Source organism: Phaseolus vulgaris, chromosome 7 (genome assembly GCF_000499845.2).
Source record: "Phaseolus vulgaris cultivar G19833 chromosome 7, P. vulgaris v2.0, whole genome shotgun sequence".
Lineage (NCBI taxonomy): Eukaryota > Viridiplantae > Streptophyta > Magnoliopsida > Fabales > Fabaceae > Phaseolus > Phaseolus vulgaris.
This window is the reverse complement of record NC_023753.2, coordinates 28,982,960-29,009,782: the sequence shown is the minus strand read 5'-3', so window position 1 is coordinate 29,009,782 and position 26,823 is coordinate 28,982,960. Positions and strand designations below refer to the sequence as shown.

Here is a 26,823-nt window from a genome sequence, read left to right as displayed (position 1 = left end):
GGTACCTTAGGATGAGTGACAGGTTAAAAATGTCTATACGTCTAAAGTCAAAAACAACTTTGTAACATTTTGACTAAAGTCAGCGCAAAGGGTGTCTGACCTACTTGGATAAGCGAGCATGCATAGGTTAAGCTATTAAATTATTGGGATACAAAAAAGTTGAATGATAAATCAACTCAAAATAAAGAGAATAGGGCTTCAGCTCGTGGTGGAGCACTAGACTCCAGCGGTCGAAAATCACATACAAATATTGCAGTGACCTTGGTAAGTACTTGTCACTGTCTGACATGAAATTCATTCACATTTGAAACATATACTGCTTATAATTGTACAACAGTATTAGGAACATCAATATGGTCGTCCCTCAAAATCTGATGAACTATTTATGACTATCCACAGTAACAAAAAAAGGCGATTAGGTTGATACTCGTACTCGTGAAACTTATGTAAATTATTGTTCTAATTTTTTTAAAATTGATTTTAATTTCGTAACATTTCCATCTCTTAATGACCTATGTAAGAAAACTATCATGAACTCTTGAGCCCTTCAAGTAAATAGTTCTCAGGGCAACACTGATGTCTAGCAACAAAGCTTCAAATTTGGAAGGAAGTTGTCGTAGGAAAGACCAGAGGTCGAGTGTATGGTACGACAAACTTGGTTGCTAACTTCCGCCAAGGAGTCTCTTCCATCACTCAACCCTCTGCTTCCAGCACTTCACAATCTGATCAAGTGATTGAAAATCATCTACTTCATTATGAACTTAATATGTGGGGTTAAAAGTATGCACTTTTAGAGGACGAAATGAAGGTCTAACGGAAAAGCTTGTCTCGGTGTTAGAACATGCAATGCTTCCTCTAGTATGATCCAAAGCATGATGACCAGCCTGTCCCTTAAAGTGCATCCCAGACTGTAAGTTTAATTATTTCACATTTTTATTATATAGTAAATATTTTAGATATTCACATTGTTAGAAATTTTTTTGCAGGTTTTCATAGATCACATCACTGCTTTTTCTATTTCATAGGATCCATTTTATATTTTCATTTACACTCTTTTTATGTAATTGAATTATCCAATATTTTAAGTTTTAGTTAATTTTTAAAGTACAATTTTAATTATAAGTTGTGTTTTATGTATTGATATTCACTTTGAATAATTAGATGGATGAAATTATCTGAATAACTTGGTTTTACTATTTGAATGCTTTTTGTATTGTGAATGATACGAATTTGTTATTTTGAATTTTAGAACAAAAAATAAATGTTTTTTTTGTTGCCATTTATGCTTCGGTCAGGCCCAAGTAAGTTTTTATTTTTTCAAAGTAAGTTATGGCTGACGCAAAATCTGATGTCATTTCTATTTTTTTATCTTCTTCGTCGGCCAAGCTGACACATACACATTTTTTTTATATAATTGTGTCAGTTTGGCCCACGCATAAGCCGACGATATTACGTTGGTGTGGTATAACATTTTCGTCAGCTTGGCCCATGCAATGTGCATCACCTATGTTGGCCGACGAAAACCTTGTCTTGGGTCATTATTTACATTATAAGGTCTATTATGACCACCACTACATTGCTTCACTCTCCCAATTCACATTCATACGCTCCACCTAGGTGTTTTTACACACACATCATGCAATGCCAACGCCTGCTTCCTAATAACCAAGATGAAATACATGACGATGTAGAAACCTTGTCATGGGTCACCACTTATACACACAATTAGGTCAACACTTACACTACAAAGTCTCTTATGACCACCATTACATTGTTTCACTCTCCTGATTCACATTTAAATGCTCTACCAAGGTGCCTTGACACAAATCATGCACTGCCAACGCATGCTTCCTAATGACCAATATGAAACACATGACCATGTAGAAACCTTGTCACAGGTCACCACCTATAAAACTGCACTTACAATACAAGGTTTTGGATGACCACCTCTAGATGATTTCACCCACCCAATTCACATTCATACATTCCACCTAGGTGCCTTGACACACATCATGCACTGTCAACTCTTTAATCCAATAACCAAAATGAATTACATGACCCTGTAGAAAACTTGTCCTGGGTCACCACTTATACAAATTGAGGTAACCACTTATCTATGTCCAACACTACCAATATCAATGAATATATTAACATACAACTTCACATTCGTGTGGTCCAATGACACATATGTGCCCAAAATATGATATAAAACAATACTACATTGTGTTCAATGCATACTTACACAAAAAGGAAAATTGAAATTTCTTGCGATCCATTGAAATGATACATGAATTAAATAACTTAGATCAAAATCAAATTACTTCCATTCATCCAAAAAATGTATATATTGTTCACATGTATTCATAATAAGTCACACATTTTTGTAAATAAAAACCTAACTGTCCAATTACAACAAAAAATACGACATCATGATAAACGACAATTAAATTCTAGATCTTCCAACACAGCTTCTCATTGAACGTTACGATCATCAGGCACCCAAGAGGAAAACATTTCCTAACAAAAGCGTAGGAGGTCCTTGTGAATAATATATGACGAAATCGGTTTCCAATTACCAAACTCCAAATTAAAGGTGTAAACTCATGAAAATAACTATTACCGTGGTGTAATCAAGAAAGTTGTTCCCATCTAATTTCTATAAACCATCCCACAAATTCATATATTTGACAACTAAAATGCCACAGTCATAATTGCATACAAAAAATAAATTTTTAACCCTAAACGACAATTCAAAATATTAAGTAAAAACTAATTAAAATACATATAAAATCAGAATAAATAACACTATTACTTTCAATACTAACTCATTTGGATGTAGGGGAACCTTTTCTTTTATCAATGTAATTTGAGGTCCATTCTTTCCATAGAAGTCGTCAAGAATTTCAAAAAGATGTTGGAGTCGATTGAACTACCAGATGCAATATAACAAGAATGATAAAGAAATCCAAACCAAGTGAAATCATTCACTATTGAAGAACAAGCAACTATTTACCATTGCTTTATCAATTTTCTATCGACCTTCAATTCTATTACCAATGAAGTCCAACACATGCAATTGCCTCGTCCGAAAATTCAGTGCGTACATCCACCAATGGTCATTGAACACTGTTGGCGCAAAGACCTAAAAAATAGTGCAAAATTTTAAATTGACAATGAATGTGAACATGAACATTCTGAACAATACCAACATTTATTTACATAGAACATCACTAATATTAACTAAGGATGGGAAAGCAGGGCGGGCCATGCGGGCCGACCCGCGGCCCGTAGGTAAAAAACGCTGGGCGGGCTAACCTTTTCAACCCGCTAACCCGCATTAGCCCGCGGCCCGCGCGGGCCAGCAGCGGGGCGGGGCGGGCTGGCCCGCTAACCAACAAGAAAAAAAAATGTCATTGTTTCAATGTGTGCAGATGACGGCCAATGTTATTGAAATGGAAGAATGTCAATAATGATTATGTTTAATGTTTTTGAATTAATGTTTATGTTTATGTTTAATGTTTTGGATTAGGTATGTTTAATGTTTTGGAAGTGGAAGAATAGTGATATTTGATATTTATCTTAATGTTTAATTTTTTTATGTTTGACTATGTTTGAAAAGGAAGAAAAAAAAATTGGGTTTGGTAGTAACAAATATATAGGTTTAATTTGACAATTTTTTAAGAACAAAATGTAAAAAAAAAAATATTTGATTTAAACATTAAAAAAAACGCGGGCTGGCCCGCAAACCCGCAGACCAACTCTTATGCGGGGCGGGTCGGGAATTCTAACCCACAATAACTTTGCGGGGCGGGCTGGCCCGCTTTGCCACCCCTAATATTAACTTACAAAATCACAATATGATATTCCCTGATATGGGAATAAATCTTTCCCATAAAAGGGTGTGTAATCAAAACTGGTCCAGGATATTTGTCCCTCATTCACGTTGATCTTTTCAATTACACGAGTCTGCAACAACCAACTCTATTATTACTATTACCAAAAACTTAAAATAGATAACAAGAAATTTAAATCCACATTAACCGCAAAAAAAAAGGATTGAATGAAAATCGCTTTACCACTCCACATTTTCCAATTTCATTCAAATTTAACAACTCGGTTACAAATAACATAACCTACAACAACATAAATAAGTAAATAATATAACTACATACAACAAATATAGCGATATGTAAATTTTTACCATGTTGTCAACTCTTGAGCGCGACCTTAATAATTGCAAGTTCATTCTCGTCAAAATATTATTTTCTATGTCGGCAATAACACTACAACAACATTTAACACAAAGTCATCAATCATGCAATAACAACAAGTCAAGTAATAACTAAGATAACTTATGTAGGATATTTTGTTTATTTACTTACCATTTTATGTCACACTTAAACGAACAAATTGTTCTATAAATCTTCAAAATATCCAAACCAGATAAACTTGGACCACCAGAGGTTCGATTGGGTCCACTATGCATAAATCCAATTGACCACTGCTTTTCTTTGTGAAGCAGTTGTTGGACCTCTTTAAGTTGCTTATCCAAATCAAGTATGCTATTCTTGTTAGCTGCAACTTTCTTTTCACAAACTTTATGTTGGTCAAGTAAGTTCTCCCACTCACTTGTACCATCACTACATTCTGAATGGACTGAGACAAATAGTAAGAAAACTAAGTTGACTGGATTGCAAAGAATATAATAACTTCTGCATTGAGTTATGATAAATTTTTCAGGATATCCCAGTGTGCAACTCCAAAAGAAATGTGAGACATTCTTGAAGTCACACATGAGGGGAAAAAATGTTGTCAAGAGGGCAAGGAAACATGCTCTCATTCAAGAGTATGAAATGTTCAGAATGCAGAAGGGAGAATCAATATCTGAAGTGCAGAAAAGATTCTTTCACATTGTGAATCATCTTATGAGCCTTGGGAAGACCTTTGAGAAAGAGGAACTAAATATAAAGATTCTCAAATGTCTAGACAGAACATGGCAACCAAAAGTTATTGTCATATCAGAATCAAAATATCTAACCTCAATGTCAACAACCTCTTTGTTTGGAAAGCTGATGGAGCACGAATTAGAAATGAATTGATTTTTTGTCCAAGAGAATGAGGACAAGCATAGTAAAGACATAGCTCTGAAAACAGATGGACATAGAAGGTGTCAAGACTCAAGTGATAGTGAGGAAGATACACTCAGCTTGATGTCAAAGAATTTTAGCAAATTCTTGAGAAAGAACAGCAACAAATACCAATCTTCCAAAAGGTACAATTCCAAGAAACTAAGTGATTTCAATACTAATAAGTATACATGCTTTGGATGTGGTGAGCGGGGACATATCAAAGCAGAATGTCCAAACAGTGAAGAGGCAAGACAAAGAAAGCCTATATAGCTTGGGAGGATAATGAAGTGTATTCCTTCAGCTCCTCCTCTGAAGATGTAGAGCCTAATTTGTGCCTAAACGCTTCTATCTCAAGTAGTGTAAGTTCAACTTCTTCATCTAAAGGTGATAGCTATTATCAACTTCTTGAGGATTTTAAAGAGACTCATGAAGAAGCATATAAGCTAGCCCTCTTAAATAATTGATTGAAAGGTTTGAACAATTGGTTGGAAACAAGAGTTAAAAACTTAGAAAAAGAGTTGGATAATTCCATAAGTGATTTTGAAACACTTGATATCATTTATAAAAACTCTTCTTGTAAGTGTAACTCAAGCTTTTGTGAAAATTGCAAAATTCTTGAAAATAAAGTGTTTTATCTTGTGAAAATTGTGGATAAACTCACCAAAGGAAAATCAAATTTTGAGTGTGCTAGCATCTCAAAATTGTGTGTTTGGAAAATCAATTCTTGGCTTTAATCCACAGAGTAAGAATAATGGTTTTTTAAAACCTTTTTCAACCTTTGCAAAAAAACAATCGGTTAAAAAATTGAAACAACTTATTGTTTCTTGCTTTCATTACTTAAAGAGAGGCCATTTTATAAAATTTTGCAAAGCTAGGAAAATTCTTGTTCCCAAAGGTATATTCAAATGGATTCCTAAGAATCTTATTGATTCTTATGATCAATCTAACATGAAAGGACCTAAATTCTTTAAGGGATCAAATCTTGTTATTTGATATGTTCTTTTTACAGGATTTTGCTTCCATATTGAAGGACATGTAGAATCTTGCCTACATGGATGCATATGCTCAAGATATAGCTTTGCTTCTGGTGTTATAAACATTTTCAATTTTGTACAGTGATCTTGAAGAATAATTTTTCATTTTCTACTTATTGTTTATATACTTCAACAAATTGCATTAAATCTTCTTCAGTGATTTTGCAATTAGTTTATGGCTTATCTGGTTATCTATCTTCTCTATTCTCATACAAAAAATATGTGTTTTGATTTGTATCTCTGAATTTTGGTTTATGTTGAAGGATTTGATTTTATTAATCTCAAAATGTTGTCAGAGAAAATCAATCGATTGTTTTCACGAAACAACCAATTGTTTCAGCCCTGACAACACTATGGTTAATTCTGCTTTATTTCTCTGTGCCTTGATTCGTATCTTTGATCATTCTCAGAGCCGTTGGTGGTCAATGGTGCATTTATTATTGCTTTGAACATGTTCTCTTTGTGCACTTACTGCCATTTATGGAATATATTCCTTCATATCTTGGAAATTAAATCCTTTTTAGGCCTGGTCAAATCAGCATGTGGTCTTTCTTTGTGTATTTTGTTATGGGAGTGACAACTTGCTTTATTGCATCTAAACATTTTCTTTTTCTCAAGGAAAATAACCCACTAAATGCAAAATTGTGAAACTCCTTATATAATCATGGTTTGTGCAGCTGTTTTTCTTCACAGATTCAACCCATTATTTTCTCTCTACATTCACGTCAAAGACTATTGTCCTTCTTCACTTTTTGCTGAAAGTTCATTTCTTCTCCATGGATTCTACACCACCCACTTTTAAAAAGGATGAAAACCAGGGTTGTAAGGAAGGGGGGACGTTTGGAGAACCGGTTCTCTGGAGAAGGAGAGCAAATTGAGAAATACCTTCATGAGACAAGTAGGAAGGTAATCAATAACCCAAAGTTGATTTCCTTCAGCTGGATGAAGCAACAAAAGCTTATGGAAGTAAAAAACTTGTTGAAGGAGCAAATGCTGAAGAGATTTTTGGAAACATATATCCATATTTCGTAAGAGTATTTTCCACAAATCTTCAATTTGATGGTGATAATTTTTGCTCTATGTGAAAGGGGTAGACATAGAGATTACCCATGATGTTTGGTCTGCTATAACTGGGTTGAAGTATACTGAACTAAGGATCAACAAAGGCAATATAGGAGTGGGTGAAGAATTTTAAAAAATGCATTTTTACAAGAGTTGTCTCAAGAATCCTCTTTCAAAGATGAGAAATTTCTCAGTAGGAGGGCTAAAGCTGAATGAGAGGCTCATTGCCTTCATCATCTCCTGGATGCTCAGACCTAGGGGCAGCAATCATTCCATACTTTCAGAAGAAGATCTGGTTCTCATTTATTGTATCATGCACAAAGTAAAGCTCAATTGGATCCATATCTTCAAAGATCATATGCATAAATCTACAAGGTTAAGAGATTATCACTACCCTTATGTTCTTTTGATTTCAAATCTACAAAGTTAAGAGATTATCACTACCCTTATGTTGTTTTGATTTCTAGGTTTCTGAATTATTTTGAAGTGGACTTGGAAGAGGAGTTGTCTGAAATTGTGAAGTCCTCAAGTGAAATCAACAATGGTTTCCTAAGTAAGATTGGGTTTACGAAAGTTGATGGTAAATGGATTAGCAAAGGAGGAGACAAAGTTGGCTCATCAAGTGGAGCACAAGCTGAAGAAGAAAATGAAGTTGCTGCCACTGGAGATGAGAGCATTACATCCATGACTCCATTTGAAAGACTCATGATAAATAGAATGGATGACTTTGCTGATAAGCAAAAGAGCCTTTATGAGTTGTGTGACAGAAGGTCCAGAGTATGGATACAAGGTTTTAGACCTTAGATAAACAAATTGAGGTTGTGCATAACCAACTTTTTGAGCTGCAGTATGGCAAGGATTATTGAAGCACATTTACAGCTTTCATAACAATTTCTTCTTCTCTTTATGTTGTTTTTATCCCTTCTTACACTCTATTTGTGAATACAAATAGGGGGAGAAGTGACTTTGGGGTTGTAATCATCTAATTCCTGCACTTATTCTGTTTGATAACTGCTTAGATAGATGTTAAATTGCTGCACTCTGAATATTTTAATTGGTTAATCCTGTTTTTTAACGGGTTGCTTTTCTGCTACTGCATTTATGTGTGTGTAATTGGTTTTCACACTGATTTGGTTGCTCTTCCTCTTTGGAAATCACCTAGTGGAAATTGGTTTTGTGATGCTTGATATATCTGGAATAGATTACCTCTTGTACCTGCATCTTTTTGTGATTGCAGGTTGTACCAAATTCTAAACAGAACTTCCCAAAGCAACCCAGGGATTTGTTTTCATCAAATAGGGGGAGAATATTGAAAATGAAGCTTTGATGCCTCAAAATCCATGAAGATAGCTTGAAGACTTTGTTGTTGAGTTTAGGGTTTAGTTCTAGGTAGTTTAGAATTTGCTAGATCCACTCTTAATCAAATTCACAACTGAATCAATCTGGTTTTAAAAAGAAAAGTGTTTTTTTAAAGCTAAGTGAAAAACAAGCGGTTGATTTCTCGTTTCAATCGGTTGTTTTCCCCCAGCCTGTGTGAAGGGTTTTTTGAACTATTTTGACTTTGGTTGACTTAACTGTCAAACCAATTCAACCGATTAAATCTACATTTCAACTGGTTGATTTTTGAATTTCTTAACCGTTTTTCATAAATTTGTTATGTTTGTTTTCAATTGTTTTCAAATTGTTTTGGCTCATGTTTAACTGCTTAAAACGGCTAGTTTGAAGAGATATAAAGCTAGGATTACCCTCCCTATTTGAAAAAGGAGAGAAAAGTGATTGAGTATACATTTTGTGAAAGTTTGGATTCAAGAAAGCAAGATTGCATTGGGCCTTGCTTCGGTTAAAAAGTGGATTAGGAGCAACTGTAATTTCCTATAGTCAAGTGTAATCTGTTTCATATTCTCTTGTAATTGTTTTTCGGTTTGAATACTTGTAATCTGTGTATCTGTAAAGTCAGAGGGTTGTTTTGACTGTGTATGTAAAAATTCATAGAGGGAGTGTGTTTTTGAGTGGTCAAGATCACTTCTTTGAGGTTGTGGTTTGTTGTAATTTGTTGTTGATTACCTAGTGGAATACCCAGTGGTTTTTTGGGGCCTAGATGTAGCTCTGGTAAGGAGTGAACCAGTATAATTGTTTGTGTGATCTTCTCTCTCTCACTCATTTAAAAACTGTTTGACTTGTGATTTTATCTCTACTGATATAAACAATTGATTAAATCATATTTTCAACCAATTGTTTTTCTGATAACAGTTTTAATCAATTTGTTTTCTTAGCTGATATGATTCTTTGATCTGTAAATCATCATTAATTTATATTCTTAGCCAGTATTTGCGAAAAACTTACCTTAAACAATTCTCCCCCCGCTCCTTTTGTTAAGGTCATTAATTCTAACAACCTTGCTTCCTCTCCACCCAAGCACTACATAAGTTACTTAAAAGCCCACGACTCTATTTTATCTCCTCACGCAAAAACATAAACCATCCAAATGGGGTCGACTGTATATAAGACTTTTGTTTCAAACTTAAGTGTTTGTTCACAGGACCCAAACACTTTGACTTGCAATTATGCCTAAGAACATGTATATCAAATACAAATACACTTTAATATATAAAATTATGAAAAAACAAATATACCATCATGTCTCTTTAAAACAAAAATCATGATTTCAATCAAACCTTAGGTTGAGGCTCAAGATCAGGATCAATCATAAGAAACGTCCTCATCTGAACGTCCACTACTTGACATTATATCCTGAACGTCATGCAAATTTCAGATTTTTCAAATCAATGGGCAATTCAATTGGATCATTGGACCAATGCATCAACAAATTATATGTAGATTTCTTTTTTTAAATAAAATTGCTTAGCATTGTTTGGGAAAATCTACACCAAGACAAATCGTTTGGACTAATAGTTTTTGGAGTGCCCCAACGCTTCTACTGGACCAACAACACATAACCAATCCAGAAATGTTTAAGCTACTAAAACACTATTTCAATTTTAATCCTCCTCCTTCCAATCAGCTAGCAAATGCCATCAACGAAAAAAAATTTGCATAAATCTTGCACTAAAATAGGTCACAGTTCTAGCAATCACCAAACCAAAAGAATAAAAAAAATTCAGTAACACATCCAAAACAACACTTTATGGACTACAATACTTTTATCAAACAGTATTCTGCAACAATTTTTCTTATCACTGAATAATTTTATCAAACACGTTAACTACTATTTTCAACCAAACTCAAATGCTTCAACTCCACACAACACCACTTCCAAAATCAGTCCCAAAATCGCAAAGCACAAAACACTCAACAATAAAATCCAAACAATTCAAATTTCAAAACTCAAAAACCATAACACCAAACAAACGAAAGAACACTACAATGAACGCTAAAATCTGGAAACCAAACCAAAAGCAAAATAATCAAACAAATAAGTCCCAAGCAAACGAACAAAAAAACATACATCAATCCAAATTGCAATCTCAATCCAAAACCCTAAACCCCTCAAAATCGCAACGCACCTCTGTTATGCTTCCTTCTCCCTTCAAATCCCCCCATCGAAAATGTCCCAATTGAAAAACCCTCTTTACAAAACGAAATCGGCGAACCTCTGCTTCTTTTGCTAAGCACACACAAAATTGCAACTCTTCATTCGCAATCCAGAACCCTCAAACGCAAACATTCTTCCTTCGCAGTCCACAACCCTCAAACATAATGTTTTTCCTTCGCAATCCACAATCCTACCTTTCAAATGCACTGCTCTTGCTTCTTCACAAACGTCAATCCAAAAACCCACGTTTCAAATGCTAAATTTAAAAAAAAAAAAACCACTTCGAAAAGTAGGACCCACATACTATTTGTTTAATATTTAGCCGCCATATCTGCCACTTGTATTTTGGTGCAAGGGAAATATGGTTGTCAAAATATGGGTTCCCAAGTGTTGCAAATTTTAAAATTTAATTTACGAAAAATGATTTTTTGACACCCATGTTCCACCCTACACCCCATTAAATATTAATATTTTAATTTTGAAAATTATTTTAACATTTTGTATTTTGTCTATAATTTTTATTAAGAATTTTTTTTATTACAAATATTAATATTTTATTGTGGGTGTAAAGTGGAACATGTCAAAATATCATCATCCTTATTTTAATAAGCTTAACCATGAGGAAAGAAAGAAGCAGTTAACCTTAGTCTTAGTGCATGTTTGGATAGGGGGTGCACTGTTCCTGCGGACGGAAATGAAGGTGCACCCCTGTTTGGATCTGGGGATAAAGGAGGATGAAGGAGTGGGGGAGTGGGTGACTGAAAGGTGCAGGCTTCTTCTCTCAAGCGCAGAGAAATAAGTGGGAGAAGAGAAAAAGCCACCAATGAATGTCTGTAATTACGCATGTGCCCCATTTTTTTTTATAAAATCTGCTATGAATTAATCACATGTAATTTTGTATCTATTTTTTTAACTATCCCATCCCATGCACATATAATAAAACATAAAAAAAATAACTAAAATTGTAAAAAAGTTTATATATTAATAAAAAAATTAACTATATTAATAATATAAATATTAAAATATTAAAATAACAATAATATTTAAAATAAATTTTTAAAATAATGATAATAAATATTAATTAAAATCATTTCAATTATTTTAATTTTATTTCAAATAAACTGTACACACTTATCATTTATAATAAAAATAAAAATATTAAATATATTTCTAATAAAATAAAAATGCCTATATATATTAATAAAAATAGTATAAAAATTTAGTTAAATTAAATTTTACAAAATATTTCATATTTTATTATTTAAATATTTTAAAGATAAGAGTAAATTTGTATATACATATAATTTAAAGAATCATAAATAATATTAAAATTATCTAAATACATTAATTTAGATAAGAGTAAATTTGTAATCTTACAATTTACATAATTTAAAATAATTCAAAATATCCTTACAACCATGACATCACTCACATATTTCAATAAACTTTCCTCACATATCCAATTTTAAGATACCCGAATCCAAATAATCTCAACTTTTTTTCGTACTTTCTCCACATTTACACTTCCCACACTCTCAACTTTCCACTTTTCCACCCCTCTAATTCAAACAAAGCGTTAGGGTTCATGGGCACTTTATAACCTTGCTGTATAAAGTTGATGACCTGCATCGCTCACAGAGCACTATTTTACAGGCTCCTTCTTCCTTGGACATGACTGTTCCAAACTAACCCGAGAAAAGAACACAGAAAAATAATAATGAAGCGTGCAATGTATACGGGTTGGTGTCTCTAGAACTAGATAGATCCCTAAATTTCATGTGCTCTTCCTACTTTATTCTACACTGCATTCGGTTAACATGTGTCATGAACCTAGGTGCTGTTTAACGCCACCTGTTACTCAAAACACCAAACCATCATCTGTTTGCATGACAAGTGTAAAATTCTCTCTCTCATTTCTTCCCTCACACAAACATCTATTCTATTGGGGTGTATATATTTCATGTCTCAGTCCTAAAACCAAAACCAACACACAAACACCTACAATACAATAGTTGTCTTCAACTAAAATATAAAGTTGTAAACAGAAGCACCATGAGCCAGGAGCAGCCGAAGAGGCCTCAAGCGGAGAAGGATCCAATCAAATACGGCGACGTTTTCGTCGTCTCCGGCGAGTTGGCATCCCAACCCATCGCGCCAAAAGACGCAGCTCTCATGCAAGCTAAAGAAAACCAAACATTAGGCCAAGCTCAAAAGGGAGGCCCCGCCTCCATCATGCAATCAGCGGCCACCGTCAACGTCCGCGATGGCGAGGTTGGTCGTGGCGAATTCTCCGACGTGGCAAGGGAGCAAGGCGTTAGCGTCTTCGAAGGCAAAGTAGATGGCCAACGCGTCATCACTGAGTCCGTGGGAAGACACGTGGTGGGGCAGTTCGTAGTGCCCGAGATACCGATGGAAACCCCCGGCACCGCGCTGGAGCGAGACGCCATAACCATCGGTGAGGCGCTGGAAGCGACTGGAGTGGCCGGAGCGTTCGACAAGCCGGTGGATGAAAGCGACGCCGCCGCAATACAAGCGGCGGAAATGAGAGCCACCGGGAAGAATGAGACAGAGAGTGGAGGGTTGGGCGCCCGGGCCCAGTCAGCAGCCACGCATAACACGCGCACTGTGCCTCAGTCTAACAAGACAACCTTGTCTGATGTCTTAAGAGTAATTAACCTTTCTTATCTCTTCTTTCTCACCAACAATGAGAAATTAAATTAACTGTATATTATTATGATTATAGGATGCGAGGGTGAAACTGCAAGCCGATAAAGTGGTGACGCGAGAAGATGCAGAGGGAGTGATTGGAGCTGAGCTGAGGAACAAGTTGGACATGAAAACTACCCCTGGTGGGGTGGCTGCGTCCATGGCTGCAGCAGCCACACTTAATCAAAACAGTCAAGTTTCTTAACTAGTATCTCTTTTTACCTTGTATGAGTAGGGTACATTTTTATGTAACATTAGCTGAATTTATTTTGTGTGAAACCTGCAGGAAATAAGGGATGATACATGAAGATCTTACTTATATCATAGAGTTTAAGTTTCAAATAAATCAAGTCACTGAGTTTGACCTGTAACAGTACTAGTTTTAGTGGCAGCTTTTTGTGTGTTTAATTTTCTCTTTCGTACTTTTGTGTACTTGGACTCTCCTACTTTAATACTAGTTTTTTCTTAAAAGAAAAAGGGATTGGCCCATTGTGCATGGAGAGGGAGGGGAATTTTGGGGTGAATAGGCCCATAGTTAAGTTCAATGATAAAGACCAAAGCCCTATATGGTCGGTGCCGGAATAGAACGAAGAAGCACTTAGATTGATATTAATTGCTGATAAAAAAAATGAAAAGGTATAAAAGAATGATATCAAACTAAATAACAATAAAAATATTGAGAATGTAACATTATGCTAAAATATTTTTTAATAAGTAACATTTCGATTTTCTTCTTATACCAAACTTTAAAATCAAGCTAAAAGGCACAAACTTAATTCATTTTCCAAATTCAAACTTAAAAGAAAGAAAGAATGAACGTAGGTTTTGCGAGTGAGAAAATAATTTAGTATTGAATTGAATTTACGAATTTGTATGGATTCAGAATGGTATAGAGTTCCTTAGGGATAAAAAATAGCATGTGCATTCGAATACCGAAGTTAGAAAAAAAGCATATATTTCTGGTAAAGCCTTTAATGCATGGCAGGCAGAGACAGATGATGAGTCGAAGACATCATGGCATGCTCTTCGTATCCCACAACTCCATGACATATATGTCACACTGACATACCCACGTTGAGTATGGTCGAAGTGGGACAGCATCAACATAAACATTAAAATCCAAGATAATATGAATTTAGCTAATCAAATAACTAGACTGTGAATCCATGCAAGGACACTCTGTGAGTCTTCATATGTTGAATCTTGAGTATCTTGATAAATTAGTTTTAAAAATGGGAGTGTTAACTAATGTAAAGGCAGTGATGGTAGCTAGCACGGAGGAAGTACATATGCATGCTTGAAGTTGGTTGTTGATGCTGCAAATCATGATTGTGCACAACTAATGATTCTTCTCCACCAGTCTTACACTGTTAAGGGTGTCGGTTTCGTACCAATATTATATATATATGCAGACACAGTAGAGCACTATTGGTGCATGACTGAGTTGGTCAGTGTGCCTGTGGACAAATGCAATTAAGTTGGCATGCATTTTATATACGTTTCACAGCTCACTCTCTTAGTATGTCTATGGGATTCACTAAAACTACCGAAGTCTCTTGTCACTCCAACTCCTGAACTCAATGATTTGACTTCAAAAACAAATTAGTATAATTTCATCTATTGTTTATTAGAGGAATGTATATATATTAACAACCTCTTCCACTGTACAACCTTAATTGGTTATATAAAAAAATGTATTTTGTATTGAAATTTTAGATAAAGAATAAGGTGAGAAAAAATTGAAATTTTAGCAAGGTTGTCAAGGTTTTCAATAATGTATCATTTTTCTGTTTACTATACTCAATATATATGCCACACACTTATAGTTTTCATTATTTTTTATTTATGATATTTTAAGTTATAAAGAATATAATATAATTTGATATACTGTTTGAGAAGTCATCATTAACCATTGATCTATTAAATAAACATTAATATAATTGGAGATTATGAAATTCAACCTAGAATAATATTTCAAAGTTTTAGAATTATAATTTTATTAAAGATTATGAAATTCAATCTAAAAAGTTGGAGATAGTTTTTTAATGCATCTTAAAAATATGAGAGGTGTCATTATAGAGAAAAATTGTGAGAAGTAAACAAGAGAATTAATATCCACCACACCAAAGTGAGAAATTGGAACTTTAATAAGAAATTAGAAAGACGTTGTATTTCATTCTTGTTTGGTAAGATTAACTTAATCCCACTAAATGAGAAATAAATATTGTAATTTTTTCTTCAACCGTAAAAACATTTTTAATATTAAATTTCATGAGTTTTTACTTCTAAAATTAAGAAGATTTTTTCATGTTAAAAAATTTTAGTTGACACTATACTATGCTATAGTTTTATTTTATTTTTTGACTTAATACTTTTGACAAGTATTCATTTTATATTTAAACAATGAGAGATAATTAGTTAAGATATTTTCATATACTTACATATTGAATAATATTGAGTATATATAGTACGAAAATTGTTGGACAAATAAAATATTAGTTTGAGAAAAAAAAAATATTAACAAATCGACAAGATCATTTAATATTTAGACATGAAAATATCTTCATATCAATTATAAAAATTGAGAAAAGCTATCCCATAGGTTATGATTCGAGAAAATATTTCTTTGCTCAGGACACTAAATGGAATGAAATATCTCGATAGCAAAATTGATTTCGGCCACACAGGAGAAATAGTTTTAATGAAGTATTCTTAGAGAAATTATTTTTACAGAAAGAAATCGAAAAACTTATAAAGAGGACATTTAAGGAACAATTACAACATATTATAATTCTATAAATAGTACTTTATAAGCATGTTAGAAGATAAGAATACATTTGTAATGCAAATATTCTTTATAACATGCCCCGAAACTTAATGGCAGCAAAGAAGATTATTTGTTTTATTGTGTGTATCTTCAAATTTTCTTTTTATTTGACAATTGCCCTCAAGTTCTCTTCTTCTTCTTCTTCTTGAATTATTGTACTTTTATTTCAGTATTTTACTACTAGTGTAGTTGAATATAGCAAAAAGATTTTGTGTTTTCATAATTAATCATATTAAAAGGTGATAATATATGAATTGCACTTTTGTTTATTTAGTTTAAAAGATCAATTATTACTTATACGAGATCATTATTAAATACATTAATTTAGAGATTTAAACTGTTTTAGATATCATGTGTTAAGGGGGGCAATAATGCAAGATAATTAAATGAAATATGAGGCCAAGATTATTTAGAGTAATACCTGGGAAATGGGAAATAGCATGAGAAACTCAAAATTTGAATATTTGCAGAAAACAAAATATTGGGATTCAAGTTTATGCCCGTTTATGTACCTATCATTAAAGTTGTTGGTAAGGTGTCTGTGAGAAGCAAATATGCCAAGGTGAAGAGCGGTTTGTTGGTCTCTGATGGGTTGTTTGAATTGTTGAGTGATGAGACTAATGTGTTCCAAAGGAAGAAGACGTTGGTGTTAGGAGTTTGGTTCTTGGCTTTTTCTTTTCCTCGTTATTAAGCAGGACGCACGTTTTCATTCACTTTCTGCTACTTCCAGTTGAGTGAACACAGTGTCACGTACCTGAATGATTGGAATTATTAAAGCGCACACAAACCTGCCTTATACCATAACCATTCTTATACCAACGTCACAAATTAAATCCTTTTAATGCTTCTTTTGTTTTCCACTCTCTGGGTCAATCTTCTGCACATCATTTCAATCAGTTAATGATAAAGGGTAACCCTGTTTAAATATAACTATTATGCAAAGCAAGAGTCTGAAAAAAAGGATGAGAGTGGGACCGAATTTGAGGAGAAGGTTTTTATTGTGGTATCTTGTATGAATAATGAATTGATAGGCGCCTGATACATCACTTTCCTGTATGGTGATTTTATAGTAGATCTGTGCATGAAATGGACCAACCATGAGTAAAATTGTCTTATACTATTTGGAATCCTTCTATTTTTAATGATTTTATCTTCGCATTGGTATTCACTACTTCGTTTGTGTCTCGTAAACAATTAAATAATACCACTGAAAGGCTTGTTATTGGTTTTGTGCCTTGCTTTTGTTTGATACCACTTTAGTCTTTATCGTTTCCCATGTGCACCTTGCTTTCATCTCAAACTAAGCTATGCACTGAAAAACCGCATCATTTGGGCGTTTCGCTATACTAGTCTTTTAATTTACACGCTCCTGTCACCTCATATATTCATAAAAATTATAAAACTTCAACTCACTTTCATTTTTTTCGTGTTTCACCCTATATTTTCCCTTCGATCTATACCTCACAACCACTCCTACCTATATAATAATATATATATGTTGGTCTTCATGTACCAAAACCTTCTTCCCATCTGCATTTCTTCCTTCACTTCTTCTAATAAACCTTTCTTTTTTTTCTGTTTTCAAACAAATTAATATGCCAAACACAAGAAATCTTAGGCACCTCAACCTCAACATGTGCTGCTCAAACACTCCCACTCCTGAATCAGAATCTCCTCCATTGAGCCCTGTTACTACTTCCTCACATCACAACATTCACTGTTCATCTCCTTCTTCCATGATGATAAAGAACTTCAACTCTATATATGACCCTACCTTAACCTCCAACCACTCTTTCAGCTCCACTTTCTTCTCCACCACCACCTTCTTCGAACCAGAACCTGAACCTCAACCCGCCGACTTCGCCACTGCTTTCGCCTCTCAGAGGTTCTTCTTCTCCTCTCCCGGCCACTCCAACTCCCTCGTTGAATACACCAACAAAACTACTCAACACCACTCGGCGTCCTTGAGAGAAGATGGTGATGTTGAGAAGATGAAGACGAGTAAGAAGGTGTTGTTCAAGGGGAGCGTGGCGGTGGCCACGTACTCGCCGGACCCTTACGTGGATTTCCGGCGGTCGATGCAGGAGATGGTGGAGGCGCGTCCGGAGCTGATGGACGTGAAGTCGAACTGGAATGTGTTGCACGAGCTTCTTCTCTGCTATCTTGCTCTCAACCCAAAGAACACCCATAAGTTCATTCTTGGTGCTTTTGCTGATCTCCTCGTTAGCCTCATGTCTTTCTAGTGCTGGATCTTCAATTTTTCGATGTAAATTCAAATAATGAAACATGTATTGCTCTTTCCAGATACTCATTGTTTCATTAATTTATCTCCTTCTTCATTGCTCTCACTCGTTTTTGTTTTTCCCTTTATTTTGGTTTCTGTTCATTATGTTGCTAATAGCTACAGTAATAGAATCAATGTAAATAATATAAAGATCTTCTTTCTCACTTACAGCCAGATGGTAGTACGTGCAAGAAATTATGATCAATCTTTACTTAAAATGTGATCATATTTTTCAATTTTAAAAATATAATTATGTGTATGATACTGTGAGTGACAACTTCGGTTTCTTTCCTTTGAGTGTTGGGAACCTCTTCTCAAACTTGGTCCCCTCAGGAATGTCGTTGTCTTTGTTCATCTTCCATTATCCTCCTTATAATCTTTATCCATCAACCTTTCTGTTTTCTTTTACATTTTTTGTATAATACAATATAGTGTAGCAGTACTTGTTTTGTTTTGGAAAGAGAAATTTTGAAGGTTTTGAGAATAACTGTAAACATCCATCTCATTTTGGGTAAATTTGGATGTAGGAAAAATATAGAGAGAAATAAAAGAAAGATATAGAGTGAAAATGGGGTGTATGCTAATTTATAGCCTTATTGTTGGGAACTTTAAGTCGTATTTCTGAGCTTGGTGCCCTGTGACCATCTTATTAAAGTTGCTCTTTGGAAAGTTGCTAATAATTTTCGGGATGTCTAGTCAATATGGAAAGTCTTTGATGCCTCTATAATTTATACTAGGAGTACGCGCCAAGCAACTCTAGAGAAACATGAAATTCCTTGATTTTTGTGATCTTGTAACATGTGGTAGTGTTAGTGTTTCATGTTGTAGTTCGAAAATTAAACTGAATTAATGCTGCATGACCAGTTGAAGAAGTTGCTGCAGACAACATTAGTCAAGAACATTGGCATAAATAGCTAGAAAATGGAATGCACAAGCTAGCTAGGCAATTACATCAATGAAGGGAATGAGTGTGTTTCATGTGTTCGTACTGCCTTTGTATTTTAGTCCAAAGGAAAGAACAAGCACTATTCTCAACCCTGCAATAGCAGAGGAGCAACCATGATGGTGTTTTATTGATTCATTGAAACTTTCAGTGAATGCTTCATTAACCTTTAATTTATGTCAGCTAAGATTAACCAAGATGCAGAACAGTGGTAAAGAAATGGAATCAAACTCAGATGGATCATGAAAGATTCTAACATTTTGTTCATGCCCATAATGTTATTTATCTCTTTACTCCTTTGTGACACACAATTGAACTCCTCACAGACTTTGTAATAACGAAATTTACTTGTCAAAGTTGGCTGCTATATACCATGTGCACACGTTCGTGTAACATTGATTAGTTAATTATAATAAGTCAATACTAATTGTATATATAGTATTGGCTTAATATAATATGCATACACTGATTACTTTTGTTGACTTGTTGCAGTGAAAATTGTGAGAAATCCGTCTCTATAAACAATTGCAACTGGTTGCTTAATTGTTGTTTGATTGCACAGAATCGATGCATCAAGACAAAGAGTGACTCAGAAAGGGCCAAATGCAAATCAGTAAAATATGAATTGGGAAACAGACAGAATCAAGGAATCCAATTTCTGGCCTCTTTTCATTTTTCTGGCCTCTTCTGTTTTTCTGATCAGATGACTGGGATAAGCCACGCTGAAGATTCACTCACTGAATATTTTTTTTGGTATTATCCTTCTCTTTTCATATATTAAGATATAGTTCATGATCTGAACTGAGTGCTCAGAAATCACTATCTTCTTCAGCCAGTGCCGTAGAAAAGGAAAATAAAAGTAATAATTATTTTTTGGTTTTGGTTTGAAGTTTTCGTATTTAAATGTATCCCTACTTATTTTATTAATTGGATTCAACTCAGATCGACTGTGAAAGCAACCTCTTGCAAATTAATTTACTGATAAAACAGCATTTTAATTATTTTTTTTAAGTAACAAATCACATTAAGATGTAAAAAATTATAATTACTCGTTTTCTTAAGAAAGAACGAAAAACACAATCAGACGTGAAACCAGATTAACTACAAATTATTATTTATCAAATCTCCCTTACGATTGTCTCTATATCCTAATAAAAATAAGTATTAATGTTTTGTGACATTAGATAATTGTTTATAATTGAATTATAACAGTGTAGCGGTATTGTGGATTGCTTTGTTATGCAAATAAGATTATTAATATTTATAATAATTATTGAAAAATTATATATATATACACAATTAATATATTAATATATTAATTATTTTATTTTATTTTAAACTTAAAATATATATATATATATATTATTAAAATAAGTTATGTCAAAGTATTATTTTTGTTTTTTTTTCTATCTTTCAAATAATGCAATAAAGTTGTATCACAACAAGATCGATCCAGAACCGATTTACTTCGTTCGACACAAAAGATAAGTCCAAGGCAGGTTTAAATGTAATATTTTAATATATACTTTTATTTCCGTGGAATTTTTATTTTGAATTATATCGAGTAGTTTCTTATATATTGTTTCCCTGGGTTCTTAAAATGATTTAAGAAAATTATAACTGAACTATTTGAAATAACTTATTAAGATAACAAACAAATATTTAAATAAATATAAAGAGAAGACATAAATGATGAAAATGTAACAAATAATAATTTAATAAGAAAAAGATAATATAACAAGAAAATATCAAACATTTGAATAAAAACATATTAATATTGCTCTTCTTCATATCCTTATTGTTTTATTTTTGCATGATTTTTATATGTAGTGTGTTTGTTATCCCAAATTACAAATAAAATTCAGTAACGAGTTTTAACTTCTCGTATCTTCTTAGATATTCTTTTCTATTAAAATTCATACTATCTCTTCTGCAATATATAATATTAATCTAAAAATAATTCAATCAGTTTCTAACTATGAGGTTCAGACACTTTTTCTTAAATGATATATCCTCAGACATATGTATTCGTGTCGACACTTGTAAAATACTTACTGGTAAAGTGTTTAATTCAAAAAAAATATTTATTGGATTTTTGAAAATTTTAGCACGTTTTTAACACAATATTAAAATGTATAAATACATTAACTTTTTAAAAACTCAAATTTATTATATAAATTTTTATTATGATTATAAAAATAAAAACGAATTCTTTTGAACCAGTCATGAAAAATATTTTTCTGCTCCCAAAAGAATCGGAAACATATTTTTGTACATAAATATTTATTTTCAATTTATATAATTCAAAATTATATAATATATAAATTCGTATTACCGTATCCTACATTTTAGAGATTATATATGTTGTTTCAGTGTCCATATGCTACATAGGTTTCTAAACGTATAAAGCAAGACTTAGTTCTCATTCAATATATTCATTAAAGAAAATTTCTTATATTTATTTACTCACTAAATATTATCTGGATTATAATCTGATTTACTCGATAAAAAAATCACCATCTACAATACATATTTTTCATGATGTTAATTTATCCATATATTTTAAACAATTAATATATTAAGCTATCAGTTATATTTTAATTCAAATAATACGTTAGAAGATAAAAAAAAAATTATTATATTTTTAACTTAAATTTATAATTTTAAGTTTGTTCTTAATATTTTAAATGAAGTTTGTCATTTAATTATATAATAATTTAAATTATTTAACTGTTCATGTAACAATTTTATATATCTAGAAGTTATAAAATTAAAATATAATAATTAAATCTTTATATGTAGAGGATGACGTGTCCTCGTCGAAATTGGAGCAGGTTTAGGTAGGTACAAGGTTGGTAAATAAAATCTTTTTTTTCTTGAGAATTGTTTCATTGTACTTATAGTAAATTGTTTTTTCCGCTTTTATTGTGAATTATGATTTCTAGGGTTAACGTCATATTTTATTACTAAATTTTTATATTTTTGTGAAATTTATTAATGAATTTTAAATTTGGTAAATTTTATTATTTAAATTTTAAAATATACATATTTTATCTCTATTATTTTTATGTTAAATTATGAACCGTGTGATGACATTACATTGGCTTTCAATCATACGAAATATTTATTATATTTTTAAATTATATATTTTATCACTAAATTTTTACATTTTTTTAAAATTTTATTCCTAAATTTTCTATTTTACAAATTTTACCAATTTTTTATTTTATAAATTTTTAATTAAATTTTCAATTTTGTAAATTTTATCATAAATTTTAATAGATATTTTATTGATATCAATTTACTAATCTATAATTATTTAACCAATAAATAAGATAGAAAAGTAAAAAGTTCAGTAATTTGATTATTAAATTAAACACAAATATTTCATGTTGTATTAATTAAAAATAATTATCCAAATTTTCTACTCTTAAATATTAAACTATTTATTTATAAACTATTATAGGAAACGAGTTTACAATCTTGAAAACTTAATTTATTTAACTACATTCATGTTTAAAATTCCACCTGGTTTATATTTTTAATACTTTATCTAAATTTACGTTCGAATAATGGTAAATTAACTAATATAAAGTTATATAACATGGTAAACTGAGAAAAAAATATATAAAGAAATTCAAAAAATGTGCGGGAAAAATAGATACAATACAAATAATCAATAATAGTTTATATCATTGTAAATAGTAAAATAAACGATTTTAAAGTAAAAGATATTTTGAAAAAATTAAATTAAATTATTCTCATCTAACACATTTTAGTTAAAAAGATTGAATATATTTTTAATCCTCAATTTGACACAATTGTTATTTTTTAATTCTCCAAAAAATAAACGAGTAGATATTATTTATCCAAAAAATTTGCATCCTCGTCTATAAAATAAAACTTATAATCTCTTAGCACAAACACAGTATAACTAAGGAATAAAACAATTTTTTATTTATTATGTTGTATTTAAAATTATCATTGTAGAAATTAAATTGTTTATCGTCTTATGGTTACGACTTCAATTTGGATCTAAGTCTAAAATATAGAAGTTGTATCAAGATTTCATAACTTTTTGTGTAGATTTGTATATCAAAAAGTTGTTGATACTCAACACAACTTTAATTAGATGTAATGTGAGCAAAGTCAAAAACATTCAAGACGACTTCATAATTCCAATAATTAAAACTCATAACAATATTAATAGAAATTCTAATAATTTTCTATGTTTGAAGAGATAATTATGGAGATAAATTATATTAATGATCTACATCTAAATATGTAATTTATTATTTGGTTACAATCAATTAATTTAGTAATAAAAAATAAATAGATAGTATTTTAAAAATTAAATTGCAGCAAAATTATCATGACTAATTAAGTATTATATGTAAGAATTTAAAGTTGAAAATGTTTACACATTTTTATGCATATTGACAATCTTTAAATATAGAAAAAAACATAGCTAAAAAATGATAATAATTAAACCCATCAATCTGAAAATAAATAAGAAATAAAACTACTTATAAATTTCATAATCACCCATAATTCCTTTTATTAAAACTCATAACAATAGGAACTAAAACTCATAAAATAGGAGTTCTAATAATGCTCTAATAAATTGTAATAAACACAATTTAAATATTGATTTATATTTCTTGTATCAATTGCTAGTGACTAAAAGTTTTTTTTTATGTAGAAAAATGTTTGTCAATTAATTTTCTACTATCATGACTTTCTTTCAACATTTTTTACCTTATTGACCTCTTTAATTTACGTCATTAGAAATTTGTGAAGCACGCTAAAATTTTCACAAAAACAGGTTTGATATAGAAATTCAAACTACTATTTACATAGTCATACAACCAAAACATAAAAATAACATAGGCATACAAAAAAAATTGAAATAAATATTTTTTGAGAAATTTATTGTATGGTCATGTCTTTACCTTTTCAAGTAAATAATTGTATGAATTTTTAGAGATTACATACTATAATTTTGCCCACAAAATTCTTTTCTTCGCATGTCAATATCTAAAATTGACAATAAGATCCGATAGCACTTGACAAACATTGTTTCTCAAGGTTATCTGATTTACACACAAAGCTCTAAAGTGATATTTATAGAAAACTCTTTCAACCTGCAATGCACATTCAACCGTATCATTTCTAAAAACAACAATTTTTTTTTTTAATCTCTTCGAAGAGTAAATGACTACAAAAGTGAATCAATCAACACAAAAACTATAGTCACATCTATCTATAAGGAATCAAATTTTGCATGAGATAAAAACTAAACTGCGAAGTACTAAAATTTATTTTCTGAGAAAAGGACTCCTAATTTGAAGAAATTAAAATCAATTACAACTGAAATTATTTACTTAAATATACCTCGCAAGTACTAAAAATTGATGTTCTGAACCCATTCCAAAATCTCCTCTTCCCTTTTATTTTATGGTCTTGCTGCTAAAAACTGATAAGAAACACCATGCATTTTAAGAAAAAGAATCACCTCACTATCTAGACCTCTATAATGGTTAATGTTGAATGCATCATGTAAGCAATTAACTAAAGATTGAAAGTAATTAAGAATAAACCAATTAATTATATATTGTAAAAAAAAACCATTTGACATACCATAAGCATATAACATTCTTAACAGATTCTCTTGAAAAACCATTGCATCAAAACTTTCATAGACTTCGTCATGCATACATCTATATATACTGATAGCGAACAAAGATCTCCAGCTGAGATAGTTGACAAACCACAAATGACCCTCGCTATGAGAGTCCAATTCTGTCTCTCTTTTTTTAAGGATTTTCAACATTTTACAGTTCTCCATAAGAAACTATGAACAAAAAAATAAAAGCAGAAAAAACTTAAAAACTGACATGAAAGCTGGATCAAATGGTCACATTAGATGAAGAAAAAAGGAACATGAGAAATTCAAAAACAAACCGTGGATGAGTAAAAACACACTACAGAAAAAAAAAATCGTAAGAGAACCAAAAATATAAAAAAAAAAAAAAAAAACACCCTAAAACATCACAAAAAGATAGCCAAAAATATAAGAAAAAAACACTGGAGATGAAAAAGTTGGATCAGATGAACAAATTAGAATAACAAATTAGATGAAGAAATAAAAATATTTGAAAGTCAAAAAATGATAAATAAGATAAACACATGCTTACATCCCTAGAACACAAACTCAACAATAATAAGGAAAAATACACTAAAAAACGAAATGATAAAAATGAGATGAAGAAACAGGTATAAAAGATTACCTCGTCCATAAAGAATGAAAAAAGAAAACCGAACAAAAATGAAAAAAATTGTTTTATACAACACCATATATATAGTGAAAAACAATCGTCATTGTAATTTCAAATTTCAAAAGCACGTGTCAAGTCTACAAATGTGTAATAGTATTTTTGGACAAAAATATTTTCCAATACAACATCTTTACAGTTGCCGAAATGGTGAAAAGGAGTAAAGAAAAATGAGAGAAGGGGGGCAGAAGATTGAAATAAAAGGTTACTATCAGAGTTTAAGAGAAAAGAGAGAGATCAGGTTTCAGAGAGAAGAGTAAAGCAAAATAAGAGTGAAAAATGTGAATTTTAAAAAGTGTTAAGTGACACATTTTGGTTGATCGAGATGTGGTGTGTTGATTCGTCAAGGTTTTAGTACTTTTTGGTATTAAATCATTTTGAATTTTTTTTTTGTACGAAATTCTGTGATGCTTGACACAGAGAAAATTACCTTGAGAGTGGGCTCTATATTATTTATAGATAGAGGTCATCACCATAACACACGTATTTCCAATTTTTGTACCAACAAATTTTGTCCACTTACATCACTTTTCCATACCAGTCAAAAATTTAGATTTAACAATTGATTAATTAGCTATTCGCAAAAAATAATCTATAAACAAAATTTTTATTGAAATGGATATAAACAATTCTTTCAATATTTGTATGGTATAATGAAATAACTCTGACGTTATAATTGGTCACATCCAACTGACACCGAATTCAAAAGAAAAGTAGAATGGGTTAGGATTTTTAAAATTCAAGAGTTGAAATTTGTGAAATTGAAACCTAAGGGATAAAATTGTATTCAAAGGTAAAATATATAGTAATATAATGCAGATTTATCACACCGCCGTTACGCTGTTAATAATTTAGTAGTTGATAAAAGGGAAAAAAATAATTCTAAATTTCAAATGATAAACGTCACAGTTTAAAATTCGGGATAAAAAAACATAAAATATAAATAAATA

The 26,823-nt window shown here is 31.6% G+C and overlaps 2 protein-coding genes across 2 annotated transcripts; both read left to right on the top strand.

Moving 5' to 3' along the window:
• Positions 1 to 12,749: 12,749 nt before the first annotated feature.
• LOC137829728 (late embryogenesis abundant protein D-34-like) lies at positions 12,750 to 13,961 on the top strand. Its single transcript, XM_068636615.1, has 3 exons — positions 12,750 to 13,445; positions 13,522 to 13,675; positions 13,771 to 13,961. Exons 1-3 carry the CDS (start codon positions 12,831 to 12,833, stop codon positions 13,782 to 13,784), a joined length of 783 nt encoding a protein of 260 aa, XP_068492716.1. The 5' UTR covers positions 12,750 to 12,830; the 3' UTR covers positions 13,785 to 13,961.
• A 3,758-nt stretch (positions 13,962 to 17,719) lies between these two features.
• On the top strand, positions 17,720 to 18,659 carry LOC137829727 (transcription repressor OFP16-like). The gene has a single exon (XM_068636613.1). It carries the CDS (start codon positions 17,907 to 17,909, stop codon positions 18,552 to 18,554), a length of 648 nt encoding a protein of 215 aa, XP_068492714.1. The 5' UTR covers positions 17,720 to 17,906; the 3' UTR covers positions 18,555 to 18,659.
• The last annotated feature ends 8,164 nt before the right edge of the window (positions 18,660 to 26,823 follow it).

Bases quoted from the DNA above. Each gene is read 5' to 3' on its own strand.
- LOC137829728 (XM_068636615.1), top strand. From the start codon at position 12,831: ATGAGCCAGGAGCAGCCGAAGAGGCCTCAAGCGGAGAAGGATCCAATC. The intron at 13,446-13,521 runs GTAATTAACCTT...TTATGATTATAG, and splicing joins CCTTGTCTGATGTCTTAAGA to GATGCGAGGGTGAAACTGCA.
- LOC137829727 (XM_068636613.1), top strand. From the start codon at position 17,907: ATGCCAAACACAAGAAATCTTAGGCACCTCAACCTCAACATGTGCTGC.